The sequence below is a fragment of the Cylas formicarius genome, unplaced genomic scaffold (assembly GCF_029955315.1).
Source record: "Cylas formicarius isolate icCylForm1 unplaced genomic scaffold, icCylForm1.1 PGA_scaffold_3__17_contigs__length_32017465, whole genome shotgun sequence".
NCBI lineage: Eukaryota > Metazoa > Arthropoda > Insecta > Coleoptera > Brentidae > Cylas > Cylas formicarius.
Genome location: NW_026844326.1, coordinates 8,396,728 through 8,422,361, shown reverse-complemented (window position 1 = coordinate 8,422,361; position 25,634 = coordinate 8,396,728). Strand labels below are relative to the sequence as shown.

Sequence of the window (25,634 nt, the reverse complement as noted above, 5' to 3'; positions counted from 1 at the left end):
GATTAGAATAAATTTTTTGCGACCCTGTGTAAGGTAGAGAGCCTTTTATAATTTTAAAATAATTTTACAATTCAATAAGACCTCTGGCAAACTCTATAGTTTGCAAATAAAATTGAGAATGGTTGCATTGTTTTCATATGAGGAATTCTACCCATGTCTAATAACGTCATGCTGGTTTCCAAAAACGTTCACGTTAATTTTCACTATACGGTATTGGACAAAAATATTATGTTATCTTGCTAAAATAGAGGCAACGTTACGTGCACGGAGTTTTACATTTTTAAAAATACCGATATATTTAAAAAATGCTAATAACATCCAACAAAAGAGCTGTAAAGTCACAGCCTGCTAAGCTTCTAGGTATCTTTCTCGATACCTTCCTAACCTGGTCGGCTCATATCGAGTATCTATGTTCCAAACTCTCGTCTCAAATCTTTGCATTAAGGCAATTAAAAGACTGCATTTAGCAGAAGACCTTAAAGACTATCTACTTTGCACTCTTTCACAGTCATCTGACCTATGGCGTGCTTCTTTGGGGTAACTCTTCAGATGCTGATCGGGTTTTTCGGCTTCAGAAGGCAGCAGTTCGCATTCTCCAAGGGGCTCCTCCTGGAGCACATTGTCGTGAGCTTTTTATTAAATTTAAGATTCTAACTCTGCCTTCCCTATTCATATACTACAACCTTCTGGAGGTCCATGCTGGTTTGCAGAGGTATCCTACTCATGGTGACTAACACTGCTACGACACACGCGGATCTAGCAATATTGTTCTACTTAAGTCTAGATTAGCCACTACTCAGAAAAATAAACTAAATTTGAACATATATAACATATTTGTGAACAATTATACCGCTTGTATAAAGCTAACGCTAAGCAATTTACGATAAGAAAATTTAAGTTATCGGTTAGAAGCTATCTTTCCAGTTATGGTTTTTACTCAGTTGAGGAATTTCTATCGCATATCCCAAGAATATAGTGTATACTGTTAACTCAAGCAAATATTTTTATTTATATATTTTTTTTTCTATAAACATATGTTTATATACATATTATTTTTTCTATTTCTTGTTAAATTTATCAAATTGTTGTATTTATATTTTCTTCTTTTTGTTATTGTTGCTGCTATTTCTATTTTGTTATATTACTGAGTTTCGACTTCACAAATACATGTATTTATAGGTGGTCAATAAACGATATCTATCTATCAGCTGCGATTGTTCATTATAACATGCTGTATATATTTTCTCGTCATTATTTAATATTGGAAAGTTGACATACCAATGTTTTCGGCTCATTGACTGATATTTCAGTACAAAACCTTAAAGCTATATTATATATTAAAAATGAATTACCATCCAACATCCGCTGCACAGTGCAAAATTGTGACAAAATGTCCATCCTATATACACCCAAAATAGTTGCTATCCCACGGACTTCTAAGATTCTAAATAGAATTTGTATCCCTTCAGATCCATACATTGCCAGTTTGTGAGGTATTCCGACAACTTATGGGGATACGGAATAATTACAGCTAAGGTCATTTATTTATTAGAGGACAGTTGGCGAAATGCAGTAGTAACTTACTTATATTCCGAAATATCGGCAACTTCATATAACGGTTTAGGGTTTTCATAATTTAAGGAGTTTTTTTCCAACGAAAATCCTTTTCCGTGGATAACACCAAAGTAAATTGATCTGTGTGGGTGTATTTATTTTCAGTTTGTTTTAGTATATAATTATTAATAATGAGCATTATTTATATTATTTATTTAAATCCATTTTCGAATTCTGCTTCAAATTTGTCGCATAGTTCATGTAGCTAGTACCAGTAAAAATTTTTTAACATCTAAATGAAATTCAAAGAATTGAAATTTTAATTTTTATTGGATATGGAGACAAAACGAGAATGCAAGGAGAAGTTCGTAAATTTTTTCACCCAAAAACTTCAAAAAGACCGTTTCAAGGTAGACAGTGGGTAAAAGTGAGAGAAAGTGGCATGTCAAAGAAATTATTTTATTAGGTTTGAAAAACTATCACCATTACCTTGGAGATATGCCAATCTGTTTGAAAACCTTTCCCAGGATGTTTTCATTAATTTCCTTATTTCGTATCTAATTCTACATTGCAAATCATCTAAATTTTGAGGTTTTTCCTTATAGCTTCTTTAAATATCCTGAGATAAATAAACCTGTGTATCTGGCATATCAGGCTGATTTGGATTTGGGAAAGACACTGCGAGAGAGGGAATTAAGTCATTTTGAAGAAATTTGTAAATATGGATGGGGTCCCAGTAAGATTTTCATCGAATAAGTTTGTTATTCAAAATTCCTGCAGAAACAATGGGGGATCATTTGTACACCAATACCTCCAAATTTATTTGTCTAGAGTACCATTTAAACAAAACGTGACTTCATCGCTAAAAAGTATTTCATTTCACATTCATTCATTTATTCACAGTATGGTTTCACAAAACTGTAGTCCGCGATCGGAATGTAATCGTGTAGGGGTGACATTTTTCTTCTTTTAATACAGGCAGAGCTGTTCGTTGGCTAACATCATTATTTACAGATACTTCATAAGATGCACGATGGGGATTACCCTCAACTTTTAATAAAATGTTTAATCTTGTATTCTCATTAGTTCCTTTACGAACTGGCCGTAGACAATATTTTACATGCCCTGCTTCTATAAATTTTCTCCCAATTTTACTCACTGTAGATCTCGTAATGGGTCTTACTGGATAAGTTGCTTTAAAGAAATTACAAACTTCTTAACTTCTCGTTTTGGGTTTCATTTAGATACGTCATATTCACTTTCTTCACTGACAGAAATGTAATTGTAACTATTTAAGAATTTTACTGGCCTAGCTACTTACGTGTTCATTTTAATATTAAATTCCTATTTCTATTTTATTTTGTTCTTAAAATATGGGGGTAGGTGTAGGGTATGCTACATGAATTATGCTTGAAATTTGAAAATGGATTTAAAAAAAAATCCATTAAAAAAAGGAACTGTATATCCAAATGTTTATGAGAAACAATGCACAAAGAAAAATTATGATGGACGTGTAGGAGCATTTTTCTGAAAATCCAATACCTAATTTTTAAATAAATTTGTTCCATATTTTAGCCGTGTAGCGTGAATCAACGATGGAATAAAGTTCATTATCTCTTTGGTTTCAAAAATTATGAGAACATGGTAAATACAAAAGGTATTTTTTAACCTTATTTTTAAATTTTGTTTTGAATTGCTTTTAAAATTCTTTAACTTTTTTATTGCATATACATACCTAAACCTAATAGTTCTGCCAATATTTTAATTTTTCTAAGAAAAAATTACTAATTTTCACACTTGAAAAAAAATTACGATTGCGCCATTATTTTTAAAGGTAGCTATTAGCTTTATTCAAAGATGACGTGAACGGTATACGAGAGTGTTTTAATTTGGTTATACCAGTTTTAAACGTAGATTAGTCAAGCTTCTCAAAATACCGATTTAGGAAACAGGTACTAGTCTCTGGGGGCTAAGTAAGGAATGTCAAACTTTAATTCGTTGATTTCCGACGAATTTTTTTCTTCGACAAATAAGATCGTTTAATTTGCACCTGGTGCTTCAAATGTTGCAAAAAATCTGCGTAGTATTGACCAGTGATAGGCGTATCATTTTGAAGATAATCAATGTATATAATTCCTCTCGCATCCTAAAAAACCATAGCCATAACCTTATTTGCGATAAAATTGTTTTAGCCTTATTTGAAGTTGGTTCCTCTCTTGCAATCTACTACTAGTGATGATCTCAAGTCACATTAACAGTTTTGGAATGAATGCAAAAATTTGTTTCAATTACACTTACAAAGCGTCAAATTGTCGATAGAAACGTTTTTTTTCGAATCAGTTCTTAGTCGAGCGTTAACCGACCTTGCACGCAGCTTTTCCATGGTCACATGGTTGTGCAAAATATTTCGCACACGTTCAGCTGACATCCTATAGGTCCATTCCATCCAACACTATTTCATGGAGTTTCTCAATCATTTTTGAAGTTGTGACCGCAACGGGCCTTCCTGAGCGAGGCTCGTCGAAGGTGCTCATACGACCCATTTCAAATTCAGAAACCTAATGCTTAATAATTGAATATGACGGGTAGTCTCCTAGTGTTGAACCCATCTCTTCTTTAATTTGTTTTGGTGTAAAGCCTTTGAAATAGAAATATTTGATGACAGCACGTTTTTTCAATTTTTCCACTTTCACAGAAAACAAGGGAAGCGTTTCGTGCAACGTGGCCTCAACCGCAAAATAACATAGCGATTAGGCTGAAACTGTACATACAAGCTCGATAGGAACGGTGCTGTAGAACGCCGCTCTAAAAGTGGCGCCACCTCTTGGTCAGGCTGGAAACTTCTCACCCCATTCTCTTATGCTACAGATTTTTAATTAAGTGCTAAGGTCTTACAAAAACCTACAACTTTTATATCATATTTTTAATACTTTGCGATTTAATTTCTATATTTACCTGCCAACTAAATATATACATTCACAAAATATGTTGTGTTAATTGGAAAAAAAAGTATATATTACCTTAAAGCCTAAAATTAAAAAAAATACTTTGTTTTGCTGTAAGATTTTACAATGCGAAGTACCCTAGTACTAGACTATCTCTTCAATGTTTAATGAAACGGTTTGGTGCTAATGGTAGTATTCAGTACGAAAAACGGAAAGTAGTAAACTGTAATGAAGAAAAAGAATTGGGAATTTTACTTCAGGTTCAAGATAATCCCTAGGTCACTAGCCGACAAGTGGTTAGTTTATGTCATGCATCCCAATGTAGCGTTAATCGCTCCGCTGGAAAATATAAATATCATCCCTTCCATATGGAACTACACCAAGAACTTTTAGTTCGTGATTTTAAAGAAAGGGTAAACTTTTGCACCGTTATAAATGAAGCAATTGAGGCCGCTCCAATTTTTTTGTGTATAGTATAACATATAGTCTATCCACTCTGGGTACAGGATGTACAAAACCAAAACCATTGCTCGCTTAATGTGCGGTGAGGAATAAACCACTTAAAAGTTATTGGACCATATCTTTTTGAGAACCACTTAACGGGCCTAGATATTTAAACTTTTTGCGGAATGATTTACCTTAACCTCTTCAAGAAGTTGAAATCCAACAAATGCGGTTTTGGTAAGATGAGAGAGGATTGTTAAATTATCTAATAATTATAATAATTTCTAGCCCCCTTAATCATGCCACTTAGTAGCACTAGAGTTCTTGTTGTGGGGATATGTTAAAGATCGTATTTATGTGAATCCCCATAAAATACCAGAAAATCTGAAAAATAGGATTCGCGACACGTGCAGGAGATTAACACCGTTTATGCTAAGGAACGTCCCAAAAAAATACACGAAAGACTGAACATGTGTATCCACATCGAAGGGCGTATTTTAGAACATTTAATGATCCATAAGAATATTTAAAAATCAGATAAGTTAATTTGTTGTTATAGGTATTTAATATCATTTACTTTTTCTGTGAATATAAAATTTGGCAGTTATTTTCACCAAAATTGCTAATAACTGTTGCTTTATCTACGACTCCAACAAACTTCGCTCTCCTGTTTATTTTTTAATCTTAACAGGGCCCTGTTGGCTAATAGTTTCATCATATTTCGTAATCTTGTAGTAATAGTTTTACATAGAAAGAAGGGTAATAATTGGTAAATAAATCGTAAGGTAATAAAAGTTGGAGGTTTTCCTTCTCCGAGCTGATAATAGAATGAAACATATTTTAGAATAAATTTAGTTTATCAGAAAATATATTAAAAATGGGCTGCCTATAAAAATCCTTGACAGACTGTTTTTAAAAAAATGATTTTTTATTAAATTTGGCAACTTTAAGATAATAAGCCGCGGGATTGCCTTTTATTTACCTGGACGAACTACTGGGTTGGCAAGTATGAACGTGTATGTCGATGCCAGTTACCTTCACAAGAAAAAAATTTATATCAACAGTAGCGCTGTTTTATTGCGAACGCGTTGATATATGGTCGTCCACAAAAAAATAGGGATTTCCGAATTTTGAAACATCTAAAGTTTGACGCGAGTTTAAATGTGCGACAGAGATATCTGAGGTGAAATATTAAATAAAAGACGCAACATTGCAGTCGCACCTGGTGGAACCACAAATATAAGAAAGTGCCCAAAATAGTTAATTAAATACATAATAATCAAATATATTTAATATAATATTAATCAATACAACATCAGTTAAATAAGCTGCAAATTTTAATAATTTTTTTTTAAATATTTAAAAATAGCCTGTCTAGGATTTTTTAGACAACCCATTTTTAATATATTTTCTAATATACTAAATTTATTATGAAATATGTTTCCTTCTGTTGTCAGCTCGGTAAAGGTCGATTTTTATTCGAATCTCCTAAATATGGTGTGCCATTTACGAAAAACGAGATTTTTCAATTTAAAATTATCCATATATATTTTACTTGATTTTCGAATAACGCTATTATCAAATAATGGCGGTATCGAAACTGCGAGAACACTGTTTTTTTAGAAAAAATTAAAATATTTGAAAAACTAGTAGGTTTAGGTATTATTAGGTATTATTATTAATAAAATAGTTGAAGAATTTCAAAACGAATTAAAAAAACAACATTAAAAATAAATAGGGTGTTCCATTTAAAAAAATATATTTTTTATTCGTCTCCACCCTGTATATTGTAAAATAATTTTAAATTGTGGGTCCTACAACTTTTTTATTAACCATTGTTTCATCACTTTTGAAAGCAGTGAGATAATAAACTTTACTCTATCGTTGACTCACTCTGTCTATTCCCTTAATATTAAAAACACATTTAGAAGTTATTTATTTATTAATAATGATGTATAAGATGTCATTGCATTGCATTAGGGTTGTGGAATTGACTGGTCAAATTTTTTATGTCAATCTTATTCGAATATTCCTTGAAGAGGGTTAGAGGTAAATTAAACTTCGCAAACGCATAATAATTATAAAATTCATGTCATTATTAAATAATGTTAGATAACACTCACTCTACGATTGCATTATGTAATTTAAAACATTTTGATCGAATTTGACTAGTCAATTAAAAAGTGCCAACACTATGTGTATTTAGAACTTTACTGTGCCTGTGGTTATTAATTAAAATTATTAAGGTTGATCGAGGATCCCCTTACGGCGTTCAATCGCATACTGCGCGAGAAAGACGAACGTCGTGCCAAGCAGCGTTACATACGCAGGAGTTGGAGCAGGAGCCGCAGCAGGAGTTACAGCAGGTCGCCGCCGCCGCGGCGGCGCAGTCGCAGCCCGAGACGGCGGAGCAGGTCGCGGTCCTTCTCCATTAGCAGGTATGATTTGTTGTAACGTTTGTCGGTGGCGGTCGAATCGTAACCCCGCGTTGTCGTTAAGCGTGAAGCGGCCCAACTAAGGGAGGGAATATTTAGGATTGTTCCGAAAGTTATGTAGTCAAAAAACGTATCACACGCGCGCACACCCACACACTACACCGTTGTCATTAAATTTTAGGTCGCGTTCTCGATCATTTTCAAAGAGCCCAAGGGGATCGCCGTACAGGCCGGGTTCGCCCGCCTCGAGGCGTTCCCCGTTACCCCCTCCGGCGAGCAGAAAGGGCACATCCCGGTATCGTTCGCCGATCCGATCACCTCCACCAAGGTTAGTGAACGGTATATGCCAAAATCGCAAAAAAATAACGCATGCGTTGTATTTAGAACCTAACTGTGGTATATTCGTAGTGCGTTACACGTGCTTAGTGGCACTTAGACTTTTTATATTTCGATTGCTGCCCTGAGTGATATATTCATTTGAAATCTCCACTAAATTCCTTCGACTGTTCGGAAGTGCCTTTTAGAGTTTGCGTTTTTTTTGTATAAGCTAAAACGCCAAAATACTAAAAGTCAATGTTATTTTTAAACCGGAAAACCAGAAGCAGGACGCACTTATTATTTATGTACTATCAATAATGCTCCCAATTAATCAAAATTAGTACAAAAAAATGGCACCATGGCCTATGATTAAGAGTAAATAAATTTTTAACAACATTCGTCGAAGCTGGTGTACGGTATGTCTCAAAGTATATCGTTCTGCCTTTTCTCGGCAATTATCGAAATACGTAGCACATAGTGACGAATTTTTAAGGTGTCGTTAAAATATAAATATTGAATATTATATTATGTTTATTTATTTAATACTATGACAATAAATGTATACAAATTATCAATAATGGAATAAGTAACTACGTTTTTATCCAAAACCTAATTCTGTTTCACTCTTACGGTCGTCATTAAGATTATTTGGAATGTAATAATTTTGCGGTATTTAAATTCCATTTTACAAATTACTCTATGGAGGGTGGTAGGGCGAATAATTGCATTGGTTTCATCTTCCTTTCTAGTTTATCCCAAGTAGGTGGTTTTGATAGATATTTTCATTCTGATCACTATTGTTCAGAAGATAATACTGAAAATCACTTCATTCAATAATTCAATATTAGCAAAATCACTATTTACAAATCTTCTGGATTCCTGCTGCATCGGTTGGTGATGGATCGAACTTGCTAATCTTTCGATTACTACAATGGGACCTCGGTAATCCGGACTAATTAAAAACTTTTGTATCAAGAACTAAAACTTTTAATACCGAACAACTCGAACGTAAAAGATATTCAAAATAAAATCATATTTCATTTGCGTAATTATGTAATTTTTCTTTGCTTGATGCTCTTCTGGTTCACCATAAAGTTGTTTCTTTTAATATTTGACTTACAAAACCATCATTTAGTGACATATATTTATACCCATATTAAAAAATTTGTTGGCTTACATGATTTAATTGTGTATCTTCATGTTGTTTCCTCTGTAGCTCAGTCCATGTCTTCCAGTGATAACAAATTTTCATCCTCCAATTCACCAATTATATATTTCTCCGTTCGTGAGATTTTGCTCAGTGAGAACATTCAGCACATTTGAAACATTTGTTAAATATAAACGAATTAACAAAGGAATAAAAACAGAAACCAACCAGAAGAAAGCAGGTAAGGTCGCAATTTAGTAAGAGGAATCGGATCTTCAGCGTCATATTCAGTGTCTGGTTTGGTGGGCCATAATATTATGCAAGCACTTCTCCAAGGCTTCCTGGAGACCTTTTTCCCAAACCTTACATAGTAAACATACATAGTCATTCCATCAATAGATTTTAATAACTCAACAACATTTTTTTCGTTATTATATAAAATATGGGTTAACAGACAATTTGGTGGAACAAATAAGGTGATAAATTGTCAGCTGTTCTATATTTCAATGGATCGAGGCTTGCTCTACAATTAGCAGGGGCCTTTTGACCTGACAAATAAAAAAGTCATGAAACCAATGCACGAAAATTGTTGAGGTCATCTATGCATTGGCAGATTTATATTTAACAGGTATGTTCGCATTTTTGAAAGCTCTCGGATTTTTTGCTTTTCCTGTCACGAACAGCTTCTGTGGTACCATCAACATTGCAACATGCTAGAAAGGTAAGGCGTTCTTTGCTTATTTTTCTACCTGGGTAGTCTTCTTCTGAGAACGAACCAACTTTTTTTTCAATGCAGAGCGGATTCATCTGTATTATATATCTGTGTAGGTTTGAGGGTTGATGATTTCCGTAGATTTCAGTATAAAACTGTTTTGCTTTGGCAGATAAAATTTCGTAGCAAATTGGGGCTTTGGTCGTTGCTTACCGAACCAGGCATCCAGAACGTGTTTCCAATCTTGAATATTCGGCTTTTCCGAAGTTTTCCTGTATTTATGAGACGTAGATTCTCGCATTTCTCTTTGGTAGAAAAATTGATTACATGTTAGAATTTTAGTGTGGTTGAATACAATTTGATGCCATTTTCATAATTGTGTTCGGCAGATGCTGATTAGTTAATTTTTCGTGGTCTTTAATCTCGTTTATGTTCTTTTACCTTAGTTGATGTTTTTCATCCTGTCTCTGCAATGTAAACCCCTGGTCTTGCGTATTTTATTTCTGAGTTCCCTCATTCGGGTTGAGACAGTCTTACTTACCACTAAATAAACAAGAGAGTTGATAATCGATTATTTTTGGGCCGAGTGGTGATGTGACCTTGCATTAAGTATCAGTTTCTGTGCATAGGTTTTCCATAAACGCGGATGACTCAGTTTTATATTTGATTTTCTGTTAATAGGACTATCTAAAAATGGGAGATTATTATTAAACCGCACATAAAATTTTACCGAGAATTGTTAGAAAACCAACCAATCTTTGACCGTGACTCAGATCTTTACCTGGAAACAATATCGGAGTCATCCATCCAAAACAATGTTTATGTCCCTCAAACAGTGTTTTAACAGACACGGAGTAAAATGCAAACCAGTTTCGGTTAAGCTCTGAGGAAACCAACAGGTTGATGGGAGAAACCTCAGCAAGTTCGAAACATTATCAACCGACGCAGGAGCCATCCAGAAGATTCGTAAATAGTGATTATTGGTAATAGAGAATGGAAGATAAAATGTGGTGATTTTCAGTATTATCTTCTGACCAATAACGATAGAACGATAAAAACGAAATTACTTTCCCTTTGTCAAGCAGGTGGACTTTGGATAAACTAAAAAAGGAGGTAGAAGAAATTTTGTTTAAAAATATTGCAGCTTATATATATTCGTCGAGGATATTTTCATTTTTGTAAGTAGGTAGGTTTTTTTAAAGCTTCTTGTTTAATGGGAGCTCCACTCATTAAGAATGCGTACTTTTTTTTATAATTATTTTGCGTCTAGTGAATGACAATGACAAAAAAGCCTTTTTGAAACACACGGTAAAGGGGATTATTCGACACTATCACTGATATCAGCTGACACGTGGTAAATATCTACCTTTGAATAAATTATTGGTTGTTGGGTTTACCCAATAACAACAGGAATGAAGGCCGTAATAACTTTTTGGGGGTGGATCCGTCAAAAGAAAAAGCGATATACTTTGAGACACACCATACCAGCTCTGTGAAATCTTTGTGAACTAATAATGTATTTTGTAAGATTTCCGAGCGTTTTCGATTAATTGTAGCATTTGTAATTAATAAACAAATTAAACTTTAAAAATCTCAATATTAAATATAAGTATTTTGAAGTTAGTTATTTTTGATTTTTTGTTTTATTCGGGGATATCCTTAGTTCGTTTTGATGAATTCAGTTAGGAAAATTTTTTGAAGAAAAAAATCTATTCTCTTTTGTGTTTGGCTTTAATTATAAGTTTCTTCGTCATCCATATTAATAATTATAGAAATTCTTAACTTAATGTGTTAAACTTGTTATTTTCTATGAAAAAAAAAGTTAATAAGGATGAAAAAAAATTACGAAACAAAATTTTTATGCCCGTTTTGAAAGTTTATGAATGACAATACTCTTTTCTAATTTTCGACATGTTTTAAGTGCATTATTTTACTCTTTATAGTAAAAACGAGTTGAAAAAATTGTTAAAATAATTTTTCAAATATTGTTTGAGAGCTTCTATTATATCGAAGAATTGCAGGTAATAGGGTTTTGGCATTTTCATAAATAATTGCATCTATAAAAACGTAAATTTTGTGGTATGTATTTCTTCAACTTTTAGTAGAGTACGTATTGTTTAAAGAGAGTTTATACTATTTTGAGATACCCTTTTTTGTAATATGAATTACCTACATGGCGGCCTTTTTGAAAATAAACCTCTCGCGATTAAGTGATAATTCAAAAACTACACAGACAAAAAACACTCGTTTACTTGATCGTCATTCGTCCGTTAAACTGTATAAAGGATTTTATTCCACTGTGGAAAGATCATAGAAATATTCTCAAAAGACGATACGCTTATCGAGGGTGTTTTCAAAAAATCGCTGCAAATAATGTAAAAGCACTATGAACATTCTGCGGTTCTGGTCTATTATTGTGGTAAGATTCCTTTCCAATCCGCCGAATCGCTGGTTGGATTAAAGGTTGAATTATAATCAATACTTTAATCTTCCTCGGCCACCAAAAACATTAGAATGTACATCATTAATAATTTTATAAATGTTTTTCCCTTGCTAAAATTTTGAAGGCACCCTCGGAGACTATGTATACGGCCCGAAATAACAGCGTTAAAATTAGTTACCCTGAGGTAAGCATATCATTGGGACACGCGACACTCAAAAGAATTACCATTTTTTTTTGTTTTTGTCCACTTGTATTTTTTGTTATGTTCCGCTGATTTTTGTTGACATTGTTTCTATGTCTGTTTTGGCATTAAACATTTTTTTTGAACATATTTGTCAAAATTAATCGACTCTTACTTAGCTTAATAATCACGCAGCCAGCGTCGAAGCATTTTCCTAAGGTATGAAGAAAGTAATTAAGCATTTTATGAATGACTGGTCCTGCTTACTTTTATCTTTCTTATTAATGAAGGTAACGTGTTGCGGCTTTTTCCTGAAACTGAAGGTAGCACAAACAGAATTTTTTAGTTGGATTTTTAGGTACAGGATAATTTTCAAAATGTTGCGTTTTCAAATGGAACACACTGTGCAGTTGGAAATGTAGTAATTATATTAAATGCAGTGGTAAGGTACTAAAAATTTCCTCCTTCTAATTCTCTGCTAGCGGGAGTTCGGTAATCAAATAAAAATCCATATCCTCTGTATTTGTTTATATGCGCAACTTTATTTAAAAGCAGCCTAAGAATTCAACGGTCAAATATTAAAGGGCCGATAACAATTCAATAATTTTTGGTGTACAGCCTTTGAAGTACCGCAAAATACGAATAAGACGATCTCAAAATCTGAAACATAACAATATTATCAATTTTAAAATATTATACGCTGAATCTACCATCATCAGCGTTGACAGTTTTAAAGTGAAAAACCTTGCAGCTCTCAGGGCGGACACTTTTTTGGCCCTTTCCATTATGATCAATAGTAACTTTTGAGTTGCCAGATCGGTTTCGTTCCAAACGACTTCGTAACACGCCCTTGTAATTTCGTTGCTCTGAAAGCAAAATTTGAAGGAAAAAGTAAAAAAAAACTAAACATTTTGCCGGGTATAGTTGGAAAACGAATTCCTATAACGGGCAAAAAGAATACTAAAACAACATAAGTTAGCCATCGCACAGATCACAAAAGTATAAACCCTACCCAGAGTAAGAAGAACCACCTTCATGAGGCTATTCTTGGAATGTGTAACCAATTTTCTGTATTGTCAGACGAAAATTTTCTCTTTGATGTTGTAACTTCAAATTTTTTGCCGTTCTTTTTTTAGCGAGGCACTTGTAATGGTTTTATACATCTGTGTTTTTCGAAGTTCAAGGTTTAAGGTTTGGTCCATTTACTTGCTTTGGAATGGGTCGAATATTTTTTTAAATACTGAGGTCTGACTTGTTTGAAGACAAAAAGCTCATCACTTGTTGCATGTCTACTGAATTGATATATACCATTTGATTGTATTATTCTTTTAGCTAAGCCTGAGTTTAGCCACATCAAAGTGGTTCATTGCACGCCCTGGACATTCTTTTTGGAAAACATTAACTTCAATTACAAAAAATTTCTTTATTGAATCATCCAGACTACTACTGTAGTCGATGTTATGTGTGAGATGGAATAGATAAAAATATAACATTGTTGATGTTTGAAGCTAAATCAAGAGCATGATAGCTTGTGTATGACTCGTAATTATCGAGAATCAACAGAGGTTCTGTTTCAGCAATAGCCAGTACTTTTTGTACAAAATTTTTGAGTTTGGTCGCCGTTGATACGTTAAATCTTTGATTAAATCTCTTTCTCTTGAAGATGGAAGAATGCGGAATACTACGATTACCACAAAATCTTTGGAGACTTTGTGGATGTTGTTCTGACTCCAGCCTCATATTTTGAACAATATTGCGGTTTTCCAATATTATTTTCAACAAATCTAGTCACTGATGCTTCTGGGTGTCAACTTTTTATATCCAAGTTTTTAAACCAACTTTTTCTAGCAACATTTTCTTTAAAGCATCGCCCCTTTCCTTTTATTCGAACTCTCCACCTTGTTAAACCATAAAAATTTAATAATTCAGTTTCTCCCTACCAAGTTATACCGAATTTTTTCTATATAGTTTTTTCTTATTATATTTAGATCCATTAATTTTTAAAACTATAGAGTATTTAAATGTACAGGGCTAAGTAAAAGCTTGTTCTTGCAATGAATGAATTATTCAAGTTTGGAGTTTGAGTTTTCATAGCGAAGTTCGGAGTGTGTAGATCTTGATTAATTAATCCTTAATCTACTAATTGGACAGTGTAATGTTTTTCTAAAAAAGACTATCGTCACGTTAGTTGGACCACAGATTTAATGATGGGGTGCAAACTGAACACAGAAGTATGGCAATTACCTAATACCCAATTCGAAAGTGCAATTACCTTGTCCATTAAAAGCTGCCCGTACCAGCAATATATGATCAGTTGACACATCATAGTCGAGAAATACACCACCAGCGATAGAAATTGGGTACTTCGCAGAGAGATCTACAAAAAAAGACCAATTATGGCTTTCGAATTGATTTTAAATAAATCAAGGCAACTCGCTACCACTATCATTTGAAAGCCCGTGAGGCAAATGACCACAACGCTGCAAAAAAACTGAACGAATATACCGTTGGAGAAGGTATTCTCGATCAAATCGACTAACCTGCAAAATTGATCGATAAATTTGGGATGAGGTAATCACTACGTCTATGTCTGAACCGTTAATCCGGATTGAAACGGAATTTACTTTATTCAGGGTGTTATTAAAATGACACATTGTCAGTCAGTCAATAATCTTTGTCCCTCCACTTTGATGCCGACTCTACGTTTTTTGTAACTTGTTTGTAACAGATCCAAAAGAGAAAAGATCAAGGTGATATAACTACAACTACATAGAAAGCTTAACCTTAACCTTAAACCTTAACTGGCAGTGGTCTAATCGAATGGATTATGTACCAATAAAATGCATAGGTTTTAAAATTTTCACAAATTTTCTAAAGTACATTGTGTCTTTTTTTCACCTTTTTATTATTATAGAACGATTATCACGATTATTACAAACTTGAGTTTTAATTTTGGTACCTGGAACAGTGGCTCACTCGACGGCCTCAACAATTGTCACTTTGAATCAGATCCGGAACCTAAGTTGGGGAAAAGACCGAATTTTTGATCAACAAAAAAGAATAATCGAATCAATATACTATATTCATCTATTATGTAGTTAAAACCCCTCGAGTAATGCAGATACTTTCTCCAACTAAAAAAATTAACTCTGGCAGATATTTACATACTTAAACTATTAATTTATGCATGTAAAAATTAAGAAAACTTTCAAACTAGGTCTGACTGACAGACTCGACAAGAAACAAAAGCAGCTTGCGTTAAAGAAACTTCTCTTAATTTTGTTATAAATATGACCTTCACATTCGGAAAGCATATTATGATATACTATAATATGAATATATAAATATACTATATGATTATATAAAAAATAAAAAGTTCCCGTATCCCTTTGGTGATCTTTTCATGTAATATTCCCTTTTTTATTATTTATGCATGTTGCTACTTTTACAAATGTTTTTATAAAATTACAAATAAAGCAATCCATTTATCCTTTTACATAAATTTAAAAAAAAAATAACCTTAAAAGTGATTTTTTTTATGATTATGATAATAATAATAATAATCAACATGTTAACATTGCTGAGTTAGTTAACTTTGGTTATTGGTAATGATTGGGAGTAGAAAAATGGCCGTAATTGGCGCATATTTTAATAATTGCATGACTCAACTATTGATTGGTTGTTAAAAAAAATTTTTTTTGATAAGCAAGATGGACAAAATAAAATATTTTTTATTTTAAGATTAAATTGAATAACAAGAAGTTGGTACCAAGAATGCGTCAGTTAAAAAAAAAACAGTAACTAAATTGCAAAAGTTTCCTATGAGCGATTGTAGATTTATAAAAAGCTTCCAGCTAATCAATTGCAACTTCCAGGTGCGATGTTGACAGTTTTGGGTATATGTCGGTTTATTTAAAATCTGGGTGTTCAAATCTACTAAAAAAACGAAAACAACAATTATAACTGGGTAAGTGTCTATTTGGTAGAACGTAGAACGAGATAAAACAAATGCAATCAGAGAAAATATCAACCCAAAGAAGGTTCCTGGATATTACAAGCGCAATCCTAGAGCAACTACCAAAAAAAGGCGTGATCCAACTGACACCTATTATCAACGCAGCATTCAGTCCTAAGTATGTACCTGCTTTGTGCAAAGTAGCTGAAGTCATAATGATTCCTGAACCGGGAAAACTGCCAAACGAAATTTTCTAATACAGACCAATGTCACATTTTCGCAGTTTGTATTTAGAGGATAATAGACCAGGTGCACAGTATAACTAATGTCATAGAAAAATCATTAGGCGAAAAGAAAGTCTGTTCTTCTGAAATTCTGAAAATTGAACAAACTCTTGCCCAGACAATATGCACAACATTGCACATATCAGAACGAGCCTGTAGAATAAAGCATGAAGAAGCTTATTCAAATATTAAAAAAAATAAACGCTGCTACAAGGTAGTGTGCTTGGAACGTTCCTATACCACATGTAGACTAGTGACATTCAGCAACTATAATATGATACTAGTGCTACAGTGTTATAAGAAGCAGTAAATAATCTGTAAATATCAATTAATAAAATTAATAACTTGACCAAAAAATGTTAATTTCACCAACAATCAAAATAGCCTATGAACATGCTAAAACAGCAAAACATCTTAGACTAATCTTAGATGTGAAGGTTCGCTCTAACGCTCATATCAAAAAGAAATGAGAAGAACTCGAGATGCACATTACCAACACAGAATGAATTACTTATATATAAACAGATCCTGAACGCGAACGTGGACTTGCGGGATTCAGCTATGGGTATGTGCTAGCGAAAAGGACACCCAAATGATGCAGAGATTCCAGAGTAAAGTGCTAAGAAACATCGTTGATGCAACCTGCAACTTTTGGGGCCTGAACATGGCCACTGTCTGATAGCTCTTCGACAACACCAATTAGAAGAAAAGCAGAGCAGACAGCGCAATTTTACAAATTACTGTTAGTGTTTATTCGTAGTACAACCTAAGGAACTTCAAGTGAGTAATAAATAAGAGTACCACAAAATTGTGTAATGAAGGATTAACCAACCCGATAATAATCACGTTTTAATCCGGATTGAAGTGCAGATATGGACGTAGCCTAATTTTCTATTTTATCTTGCTTCAAGAGCTCGTGATGGTGCGCGACGCAACGCTTCAGTCGTCGCTCAACGAGTCCGTCCCTGTAATTTGTCCCTGACGTAACCGCACGTATCCTATCGCCCAATATGGCGAACTGAGCGGTTCCAACGGTGGCCAATATTATAAATAGTATGTCGATGGTGGAATTCATCCACGCTCCTATCGCTATGCTCGTTATTTCCACCAAGTAAACGACCACGTAGTAATTGTCGGGATCGAAGGGGAACAGTCCCGGTAACGGGTAGATTTTCTTGTTTTCGTTTCCTCTGGCGTCGATCATAGGAAATATGCCGTAAAGTAATACGCAGCCCATGCAAAGCGTCCGATAAACTTTCGCTACGATTCGGTTTTTCGTTGCGTATCTTTCCATGACGTTTATCTCTATCGCGCTGGCCGCGGCGAACGTAGCTTCGCGCAGTGCCCGTTCAATAAGTGCCATATTTCCCTTCTTTAGTATAAAATTGAACAGTTTACTCAGGAAAGCGATTTGCGTCATCGAAAATAAAAATGTTTCCGAAATTTTGGTCAGGTTTTGGTTTGGCCGCATGACGAAAGCCAACATGAACTCTAGTTCAAAGGTCGATATCAATATTATAAACCATCCGAAGATTTTGGACAGCCAATTGGTTGGCTCGGGGTAAAAGCTCGCCGTTTTTAAGAAGGTTTTTTCGGTTTTGAAGGCGCCGCAAATATTGTAATCCTGCAAACAAGAATATAGAATAAATTCGGGTATATTGTACGACATAACATATTTTGTTTAATAACTTACTAATTATCACAGATCTACAAAATTAAACTTTTTAACAGATGTTTTCATTTTGAAAACTGATTTTATATAATAAGTAAGATTTTTTTGCAACTATTAAGGGGAAAAACGATATTTTTTAAATAATTTATTTTTTATTCATTAAAAAAGTGGAATCCTAATTAAAAAAAAGTTACTTTTTTGAGTGAAATCTTCAGGTTTTTGACAGAAAGCTTGCATTGTCCGGACATTTGCCTGTATGTTTTTAAGGCTATATCCCGTTTAAACATCCAGCACTAGTCCGCCATCATCGTTATGCTCCAGCGATCTTGGTATCGGCCTTCCATTTCCTTAATTTCCGGGTGAAATCTTTCTCCCTGTTCTTTGCTCTGACTGCTCCGAGATTTTCAGGAAAATAGTTCAAGTGTGAAAGAAGGAATGCACTTTCAAACTCATATTACAACCTAGACAATGAAAGTGCTGTAACATATTTTCGAAAGTGCTGTTTGTTTTTCGTCCATAGAGAAACTTATCAATTACTTCTTTAAATGAAACCCAGGCGTTTTTCTTGACATTGTTCATTTTGTTTTGAAAATTCTTGTCTTTGCATCATCTTCTTATCTGCGTCCCAACAAAAATAACTTCTCTTGTCTTGGCATTGGATATGGCTGGAAATTTCTCTGAAACACTGTCCATCTTGATGTGGGCTTTAAGAAACTGCTTCATCAAGCCAAGTTTGATATGAAGAGGAGGCCGTAAAACTTTTTTTGGGTCAACTAACTCTTAGTATATTTTTGCTACCAGGTGTAAAGGCTTGTTCTAAAAGGCCATTCTGTTTGAGTCCAATGTCTATCTCAATACATTCTTTCCATATTTATACGTTCTAGAACACTAGAGATATGCAACAACGAAGACAACGGCTGCGAACACAGTAGCACGACGACCAATACAACCAAACTGCTCATAAGAAGGTTATTACGCTGTATTCACGCTTCTGCGTCAACTCGCTTGCTTGCAGAGAAATCTAATATTATCCAGTGTTGCCAAATAACATTTAATTTTATAAAAGTCAATTCATTTAAAAATCATGCCTTACATATAGTATAGAGAGCGCTATAAAAAAGATGATGTGACAGAGCAAAAATATGGCGTATTTTGGAAATGGACCTCCAACAGCTTTCAAACATCAAAGTCACTGAGACCTATGTTATTTGTTCAAATTTAATAAAGAGTCGAACTGCGATCTTTTAACATATTTCTTTCAAAATACACAATGAAAAATGTAAGCAAATGCAAGGGGCTCAGAATAATAAGCTTTTATATAAAACCTTGCAAACGGTATAATTTACCCACCTGATTCGTTAAATTGTAAAACCTTGGCTCATATGTTGTGCCTCCCATATAAAAAGCACTACATTTTTGGTGCAAGGGGTGGGTAAAACAAAATAAAATCGATGAAACTATTTTGTGATTTTTTTTTTATTTTCACAAAATATAATTATTGGTAACATTACCACAGTTAAACAGATCAGACAAAACAATTAAATTAAAACACAGAAATTTCTTCATGCATCCAATGATGGTATTTTGTGCATTCAATCGTATCTTCTATAATAGATAACAGTTGCTTCGATTGCAGCGGCATTCACTTCAGAGACTTCAGATATTTTTAATTTTTTAGACGAGCCTGAGAATATTGTTCTCTTCACTGCAGATTTTGCTTTATTATCGCTGATCGTTCTTCTTTTCTCTGAACCTGCCTTATATGGCGTGGTTGTGAGCCCTGTTGCTTGTTGGGCTCCCATCTTTTATTTCCCAATCCACTAGGCCCTAGCAAATGATTTCTTCAAAGGAAGTAATTATAAGAGGTTCCGTGATATTAATCTAGCAAAGGAAATATCCTCATCGGAGGAATCATCTTCACCCTGATCAATGTGGATGTTATTCCTATTTACTTCTGGTGGTAACTTTGATTCAATACTGAGCATCACTTCCAGCGAAATCAGCATAAGTAAAAGAGTTCTATTAAGAGGCCATATGCCACATTTAGAAAAACCATTCACTGCAAACCCAAACCGCCTAGAAGATATTGGGTCACCGCTAATCCCTGATGTCGCCGCATCCATCTTTCAACTGCTTGATTGTAATACACCTCCATTGTATGTATTGTATTGGAGGCGATGTGTGGTATTTCCTAGCAATTGTAGAGGAATGAACTAAGAGGACTAAAATTAATTTATGTTCCTACTTCAATAAATTTGCTAAACCAAACCACGAATAATTCAGTGTTTATGTATCTTGTGTCTGACACCTGTACTGCGAAACCTGGTGGAGCACCTTCTACAAGTTCGGCCATCATTCTCTTCCTTTTGAAATCATCATAGATGCTACAAATTGTCCTGCCGCACTAGTGCAAACGCATACTCCCGTTTTCCGCTAGCAACTGTACCAACGTTTTTTTTCCTTTTTCTTCTGAACCTTACAATACCCGGACCCTGTTTCGTTTTGATCAACTAAGCATCTAGCCAGTGATATCGATTCTGGCAGGTTAAAAGAAAGTATCGGATGCCTTTTCATATTGCTACAAAAACCATGCTTTACCAGCCAACTCTTTTGCTCTATTAAAATTATGGGGTATGGTACTTTGTTCTGCAAACTGGAACTCTGCTAAAATGATTCTTCCATTTTCAGAATTTGATCTCCTAGTCCCTGCTCGATACGGTTAGCCGTCCTAATGATTTTGCGCCTCCCTTTGCCTTTGCTTTTGTACACAGCAGGTATTTCTTAAAAGGTTAATTTTGGAATATTGTCTGCAAATATTCAATTCCAAATTTCCCAGTTTTATATTTACATAAGTTCGGTACAAGTGGTGGTACAAATTACCAAATCGGTATGATCAACGAAATCATCTTTTTTTTTTAATAAAAAGTGAGGTTTGGATAAATTTAACTCACCCGATATCTAGCAAAATTTCCTCTAACCTACGAAAATGTTTTTCAAACAACTAGTAAACTTCCAGTAGGACACACACTATTAAGAACTTATTACGTAATCACGTTTTGTGGAAATACCTGAATTTAACCTTAAAGCGTTCACCGGCGTGTGCGGTTGTTGGTTGCCTAATGGTTTGATGCCTTGATACCCACATTTTTTTTTCATAAACTTAGATTTATTGCCTCTAATCATACATTAATCCTTTGCACTTGCCAGTAATTAAAAAATAAACAAAAAGAATAATACACGTTGGCCTAATAAAAATGTAAAAAAAAAAAACATCTCACACGAAAGGCTTGAGTGAGATGACGTACGTCTTTAAATAGCGTCGGGTTAGATGACTCTCAAATAAAATATTAAGTAATAAAAAGTAACAGGACTATACTAAACTACAACATTAAAAAACGTTTAAATTCTATTATTATTGGAGCTCCTTTTTTCCGCAAGTACATTTTTAAGAAGGTAGTGCATCTCGTGTGCGACCTACCTCAAACATTCTATGTATTTCATTCAATCCTCTTTGTTTTTTGTGTTTTTATAATTATCTCGTCACCCCCACACATTCATTCTCATAGTCATCATTTCAGACTCAAGTAAAAGTTCTGTTTCGAATAAAATCTAATGACGAATAATCAACTGTTTGATTCTGCTTAATACATGGCTTTGGTTTTTTTGTATATTTCTTATTGTGCTTCTCTTTTTTACTACGTTCCTTTGCTGCGTTTTTTTCTGTCCGCTCTCTTTTTCTTTATTTTGAATATCTGACGTTGTTGGGAAACCGGCATCACCTGGCTAATTGTCTGTAGTTTCTCCAGGATTTGTTTTTGGGAAATTATGAGATTATGGCCTATAGGTTTCCGTGGATCGGAAAAATTGGATCGTGTGACTCAACAGACGTAATAATAGTATAGTATTCTCTACCGAACTTATATGGCTTTCAAGGAATGAATTGTAAAATTGAGGTGTTTACGTATGCTGATTTTTCCGACATTGTAACTCTGGAACCTCATATTTACTTTTTTTGTTTGAAGATACATAGCCGTGGGATTTAAGTCCCCTCAGCAATTTTTTCTCCTTTTTTTAGACCCTTTTTCAGCAATTATGTACTGCTTTCATATTAAACAAATTACTAGGCCCTTAGAGAAACTCCTTCGCAGTTTCTTATGGGCATTTTCGCAGGCGGTAAATTATTGGTTAGGTTAGGAACTTGCTTTGGTTGTTTTTAAACACATTATAAATAAAAATTACGTGATCTAATTAAAAACCTACGGTAATACAGGGCTTATACAAAATTCTAGAGTACTTGATATGTATTATGTGTTAAATACTTTCTTACCTTTTATATGGAAAATGGTCACTACACAAGAGACATAGGGCGGCTGCATAGCAAACTCCGCGATCTTAAACACCGCGTCATCTAACCCGAACTTTCCTTATAATATATTTTGTTTCGAATAAACTTTTAATATTTCTGTTATTAAAAAAATATAACAAATAAATAATTCAGATCCAAAAAAAAATCTGGGTACAAAAATAGAGCCTTTCAAAAAACAAAGCAATACAACATCAACATAACATTAAAGTACACCTAAACATTTAAATACTTATGTACTTTGTATACTTAGTTTTACGACTTTTATATTTAATTACTGCATCTTGTGGGCATTGAGATTTTATAACAAAAAAATTTTCTTTTAATAAATCTGTTTTAATTTTTTCCCCAGAGTTCTTGCTTATTTTGTGTTTTATGCTTGCCAACTGTATTATACACTGTTGATACCTCTATATTAAGGGCATGTGACCTCTGCAAATGGTAACATGCTGTCCCGAAGAATATAAACATACTCATTTTGGTCCATAACGTTCTTTATCCAGTAAATTGACCTATGCCATACCAAGAATTTCAGAATACCAGTTTTGATGGTGATCTTCAGTCAACTTTAAACAATCTTGTTTGCTTGTTTGCTTGCTTGTCTGCTTGGAATCGTCCTTGAACCTATTTCTAGCCCCAGTTCAGTTTTAATGGCGGTAGATGACTTAAATGGGTGTCTGTATTCATAAGAGGTTTTTTTTTTCTTGCTCCACGGTTTTCACATACCATCTTTTTATAACGACCAATAATATTTGAAATATTGCGCAATGAGTGTCCTCCTTATTAAAAATTTTTTAAAAGAATTATTGCACAAAGGCATTTTGAGATATACCTAAATGTTATTGTTTTCAAGGCTAACTGCTATTTTTCAACTTAAATATTTATTTCAAATTTTTGTTTCTGTGTTAATCTTAATTTATTTTTACCAAAAATTAGCACTGATATTGATATGATCAAAAGTTTAAATTGGCTCTATTTCTATGACCATGATTATGTATACAATGTTGTAAAAAACTATGGTGAGCATATCTGATCCTACAATTTTTGCATAGATACTATGTTTTTAAAAACATATATATTATTTTCGTTCAAATTGAAATTTTTAAATTTTAAAAAGTGAAAATAAGCATTGAAACTTCCAGGCATCGAGTTTCTGCAGGAATTTGCTATCACTCTGAATCAATCGTAATAAGGAATTCCTGGTGATTTTTAATATTTGAATGTGTTGAATTGTGTTCAGATCTGTCGATTGGTTTGTTACGTTTTTGTCTTTAAACTATTCTTTCACTAATTGTTCGCTGAAATCGTTATCGCATTGCATTTCAATATCTCTTTGCATTGAATGCTGTCCACTTTACCTTGTAATTGCCTAAAATCTTGCACCGACTGCTTCAAAGAACCAGAACCGTGTTTAACTTTTCTCTTGACCAGGGCAACTGAGCTCTAGTAAACACCATTCGGGCCTTTCTATTTGTCTTTGTGAGACAACACCTCTTCCATGGGGATTAATCGGATTCTTCTCTACTGGTTACTTTAGTGTTAAGCTGTTTCGAGATTTCGTTTTTAATTTGTCTGGATGATAGTTTTATCAATCATGGAACTAGTTCTACGAGGTTTTTTCCCCACCCTATGGACCTTGATCTAGACTTATTGGATAAGCGTTATGCTGGTTTGAAAGAACTGAGAAGGTCCATCTTTTATAACTAGAGTAGCACTGCTTCAATTTCGTTTGGGTAGCCCAGAATTGTGCAAAATGCCCGCGTCTTTTAGATATTGTTTATCTCAATATCTATATATGAGGGGGAGGAGGTAAACGTGACGAAGCCCTCAATAATCAATACCAAAGCTTTCAGAAGAAAATATGCGCTAACGCTGCGAAAGAAGAAACTATGCTCATAAACTTAGGTCGGAAAATACTTAGTTTCCAAGATACGGCTGTGCATTGAATATTCAAAGAAACTACCAATTGTGCAAAAATCCTCTTGTCCTAGATTACTCCATTTTTATATTAATTTTTACAACTACAAATAAATAAATGATCATAAAAATTAATAATAAATAAATAAAAAACGTAGAAAAAGTTTTTTTTTTAATATGTAATCTGTATCTTGGAGGCTAAGCAATTGCTGATTGGTAAGAACAATTCTTCTTTCTTTGGAAGACGAATCCTCAGCGTTGGCGCATGTTTTTTTGTATAATTTGCCACACGTCAAGTCGATCACTACCTACGTCTTTCCCCGTACCGCTGTTGCTGCTGTCGAGAAGTAAAATCTGTATACTGAATATTCATTATATATTCGTTGTTGCTTGTTGCCAAATATCGAAATAAACTGCTGAAGGCAATAAATCACCAGACCAATATTGTAGGACAGAGCGTCAGGGACGGACCCTTAAAGTGTTTAATAATAATATATAATAATAAAATCACATTAATACTAATAGATAATAGGATAGCACTAAATTTATACAAAATATCAACAATTACGTTTTTATTCCAAATTTATTTCTCTCAGAGTTGTCATTAATGTTTCTTTGTATGCAAACGTAAGAATCTTAAATTTTTAAAATGTGCTGTACTGCCATCTCCGACAGATATATTATTATTATTAATTACAACTTATTTTTTGTCTATTTATGTTTTGACAAAGGGACTATATGTCCCTTCTTTTACTGTTAACATTATTGACGTCTCTGTAAGTAGGTAGATTTCTTTTAAAACTTGCTTACTTAATAATTTCTTTTGTATCTAATGAGGCACACTACACACGGTGTTTTTTTTCTTGATCTATCGGTTAGGGGTGTTGCTTGGAACAAATTAAATTTAATGGACTGATTTCATGAGAAACTGTTGTGCAATTATACTTGCAACATAATTATAGTGCTTTTACAACCGATCGCGTCATTATCTGTTCCTACTGTTTATTACTCCAAAACCGCAGCCACATATAGATCACACTGCCCAGCAGACCCTTACCCGTAACCATTCCAGGACCGTCCTAGGAATTTATCTACCTACACTAACACTCGGGATATAGGTATGTTTTCAATCTTTTTCGCCGAGCAGTCCTTGAAACATGTCATTAGGTTCGACTTCCATCTTCACTGCGTCTTAAAATTCTGCGTGGTTTTCCATTTCTTGTTCTAACAGTGGAACATCTGCTTCATTGCACGGTCCACATTT

General features: G+C 33.9%; 2 protein-coding genes across 4 annotated transcripts in view; one reads left to right on the top strand and one right to left on the bottom strand.

Moving 5' to 3' along the window:
* The window catches only part of LOC132699978 (E3 ubiquitin-protein ligase RBBP6), a 69,631-nt gene that overhangs the window by 7,460 nt on the left and 36,537 nt on the right, over positions 1-25,634 (top strand). For 2 of the 3 annotated variants that reach the window (XM_060666998.1, XM_060666997.1), the window contains 2 exons: positions 7,190-7,381; positions 7,560-7,706. In XM_060666998.1, coding sequence (XP_060522981.1) covers positions 7,190-7,381; positions 7,560-7,706 — 339 coding nt within the window. The remainder of the gene's footprint in view (positions 1-7,189; positions 7,382-7,559; positions 7,707-25,634) is intronic. The other variant, XM_060666999.1, reaches the window with a different exon arrangement.
* On the bottom strand, positions 11,408-18,181 carry LOC132699981 (odorant receptor 67a-like). The gene is made up of 5 exons (XM_060667003.1): positions 17,324-18,181; positions 14,620-14,719; positions 14,452-14,556; positions 12,890-13,045; positions 11,408-12,839 (listed from the first exon to the last, which is right to left on the bottom strand). Exons 1-5 carry the CDS (start codon positions 18,085-18,087, stop codon positions 12,777-12,779), a joined length of 1,188 nt encoding a protein of 395 aa, XP_060522986.1. The 5' UTR covers positions 18,088-18,181; the 3' UTR covers positions 11,408-12,776.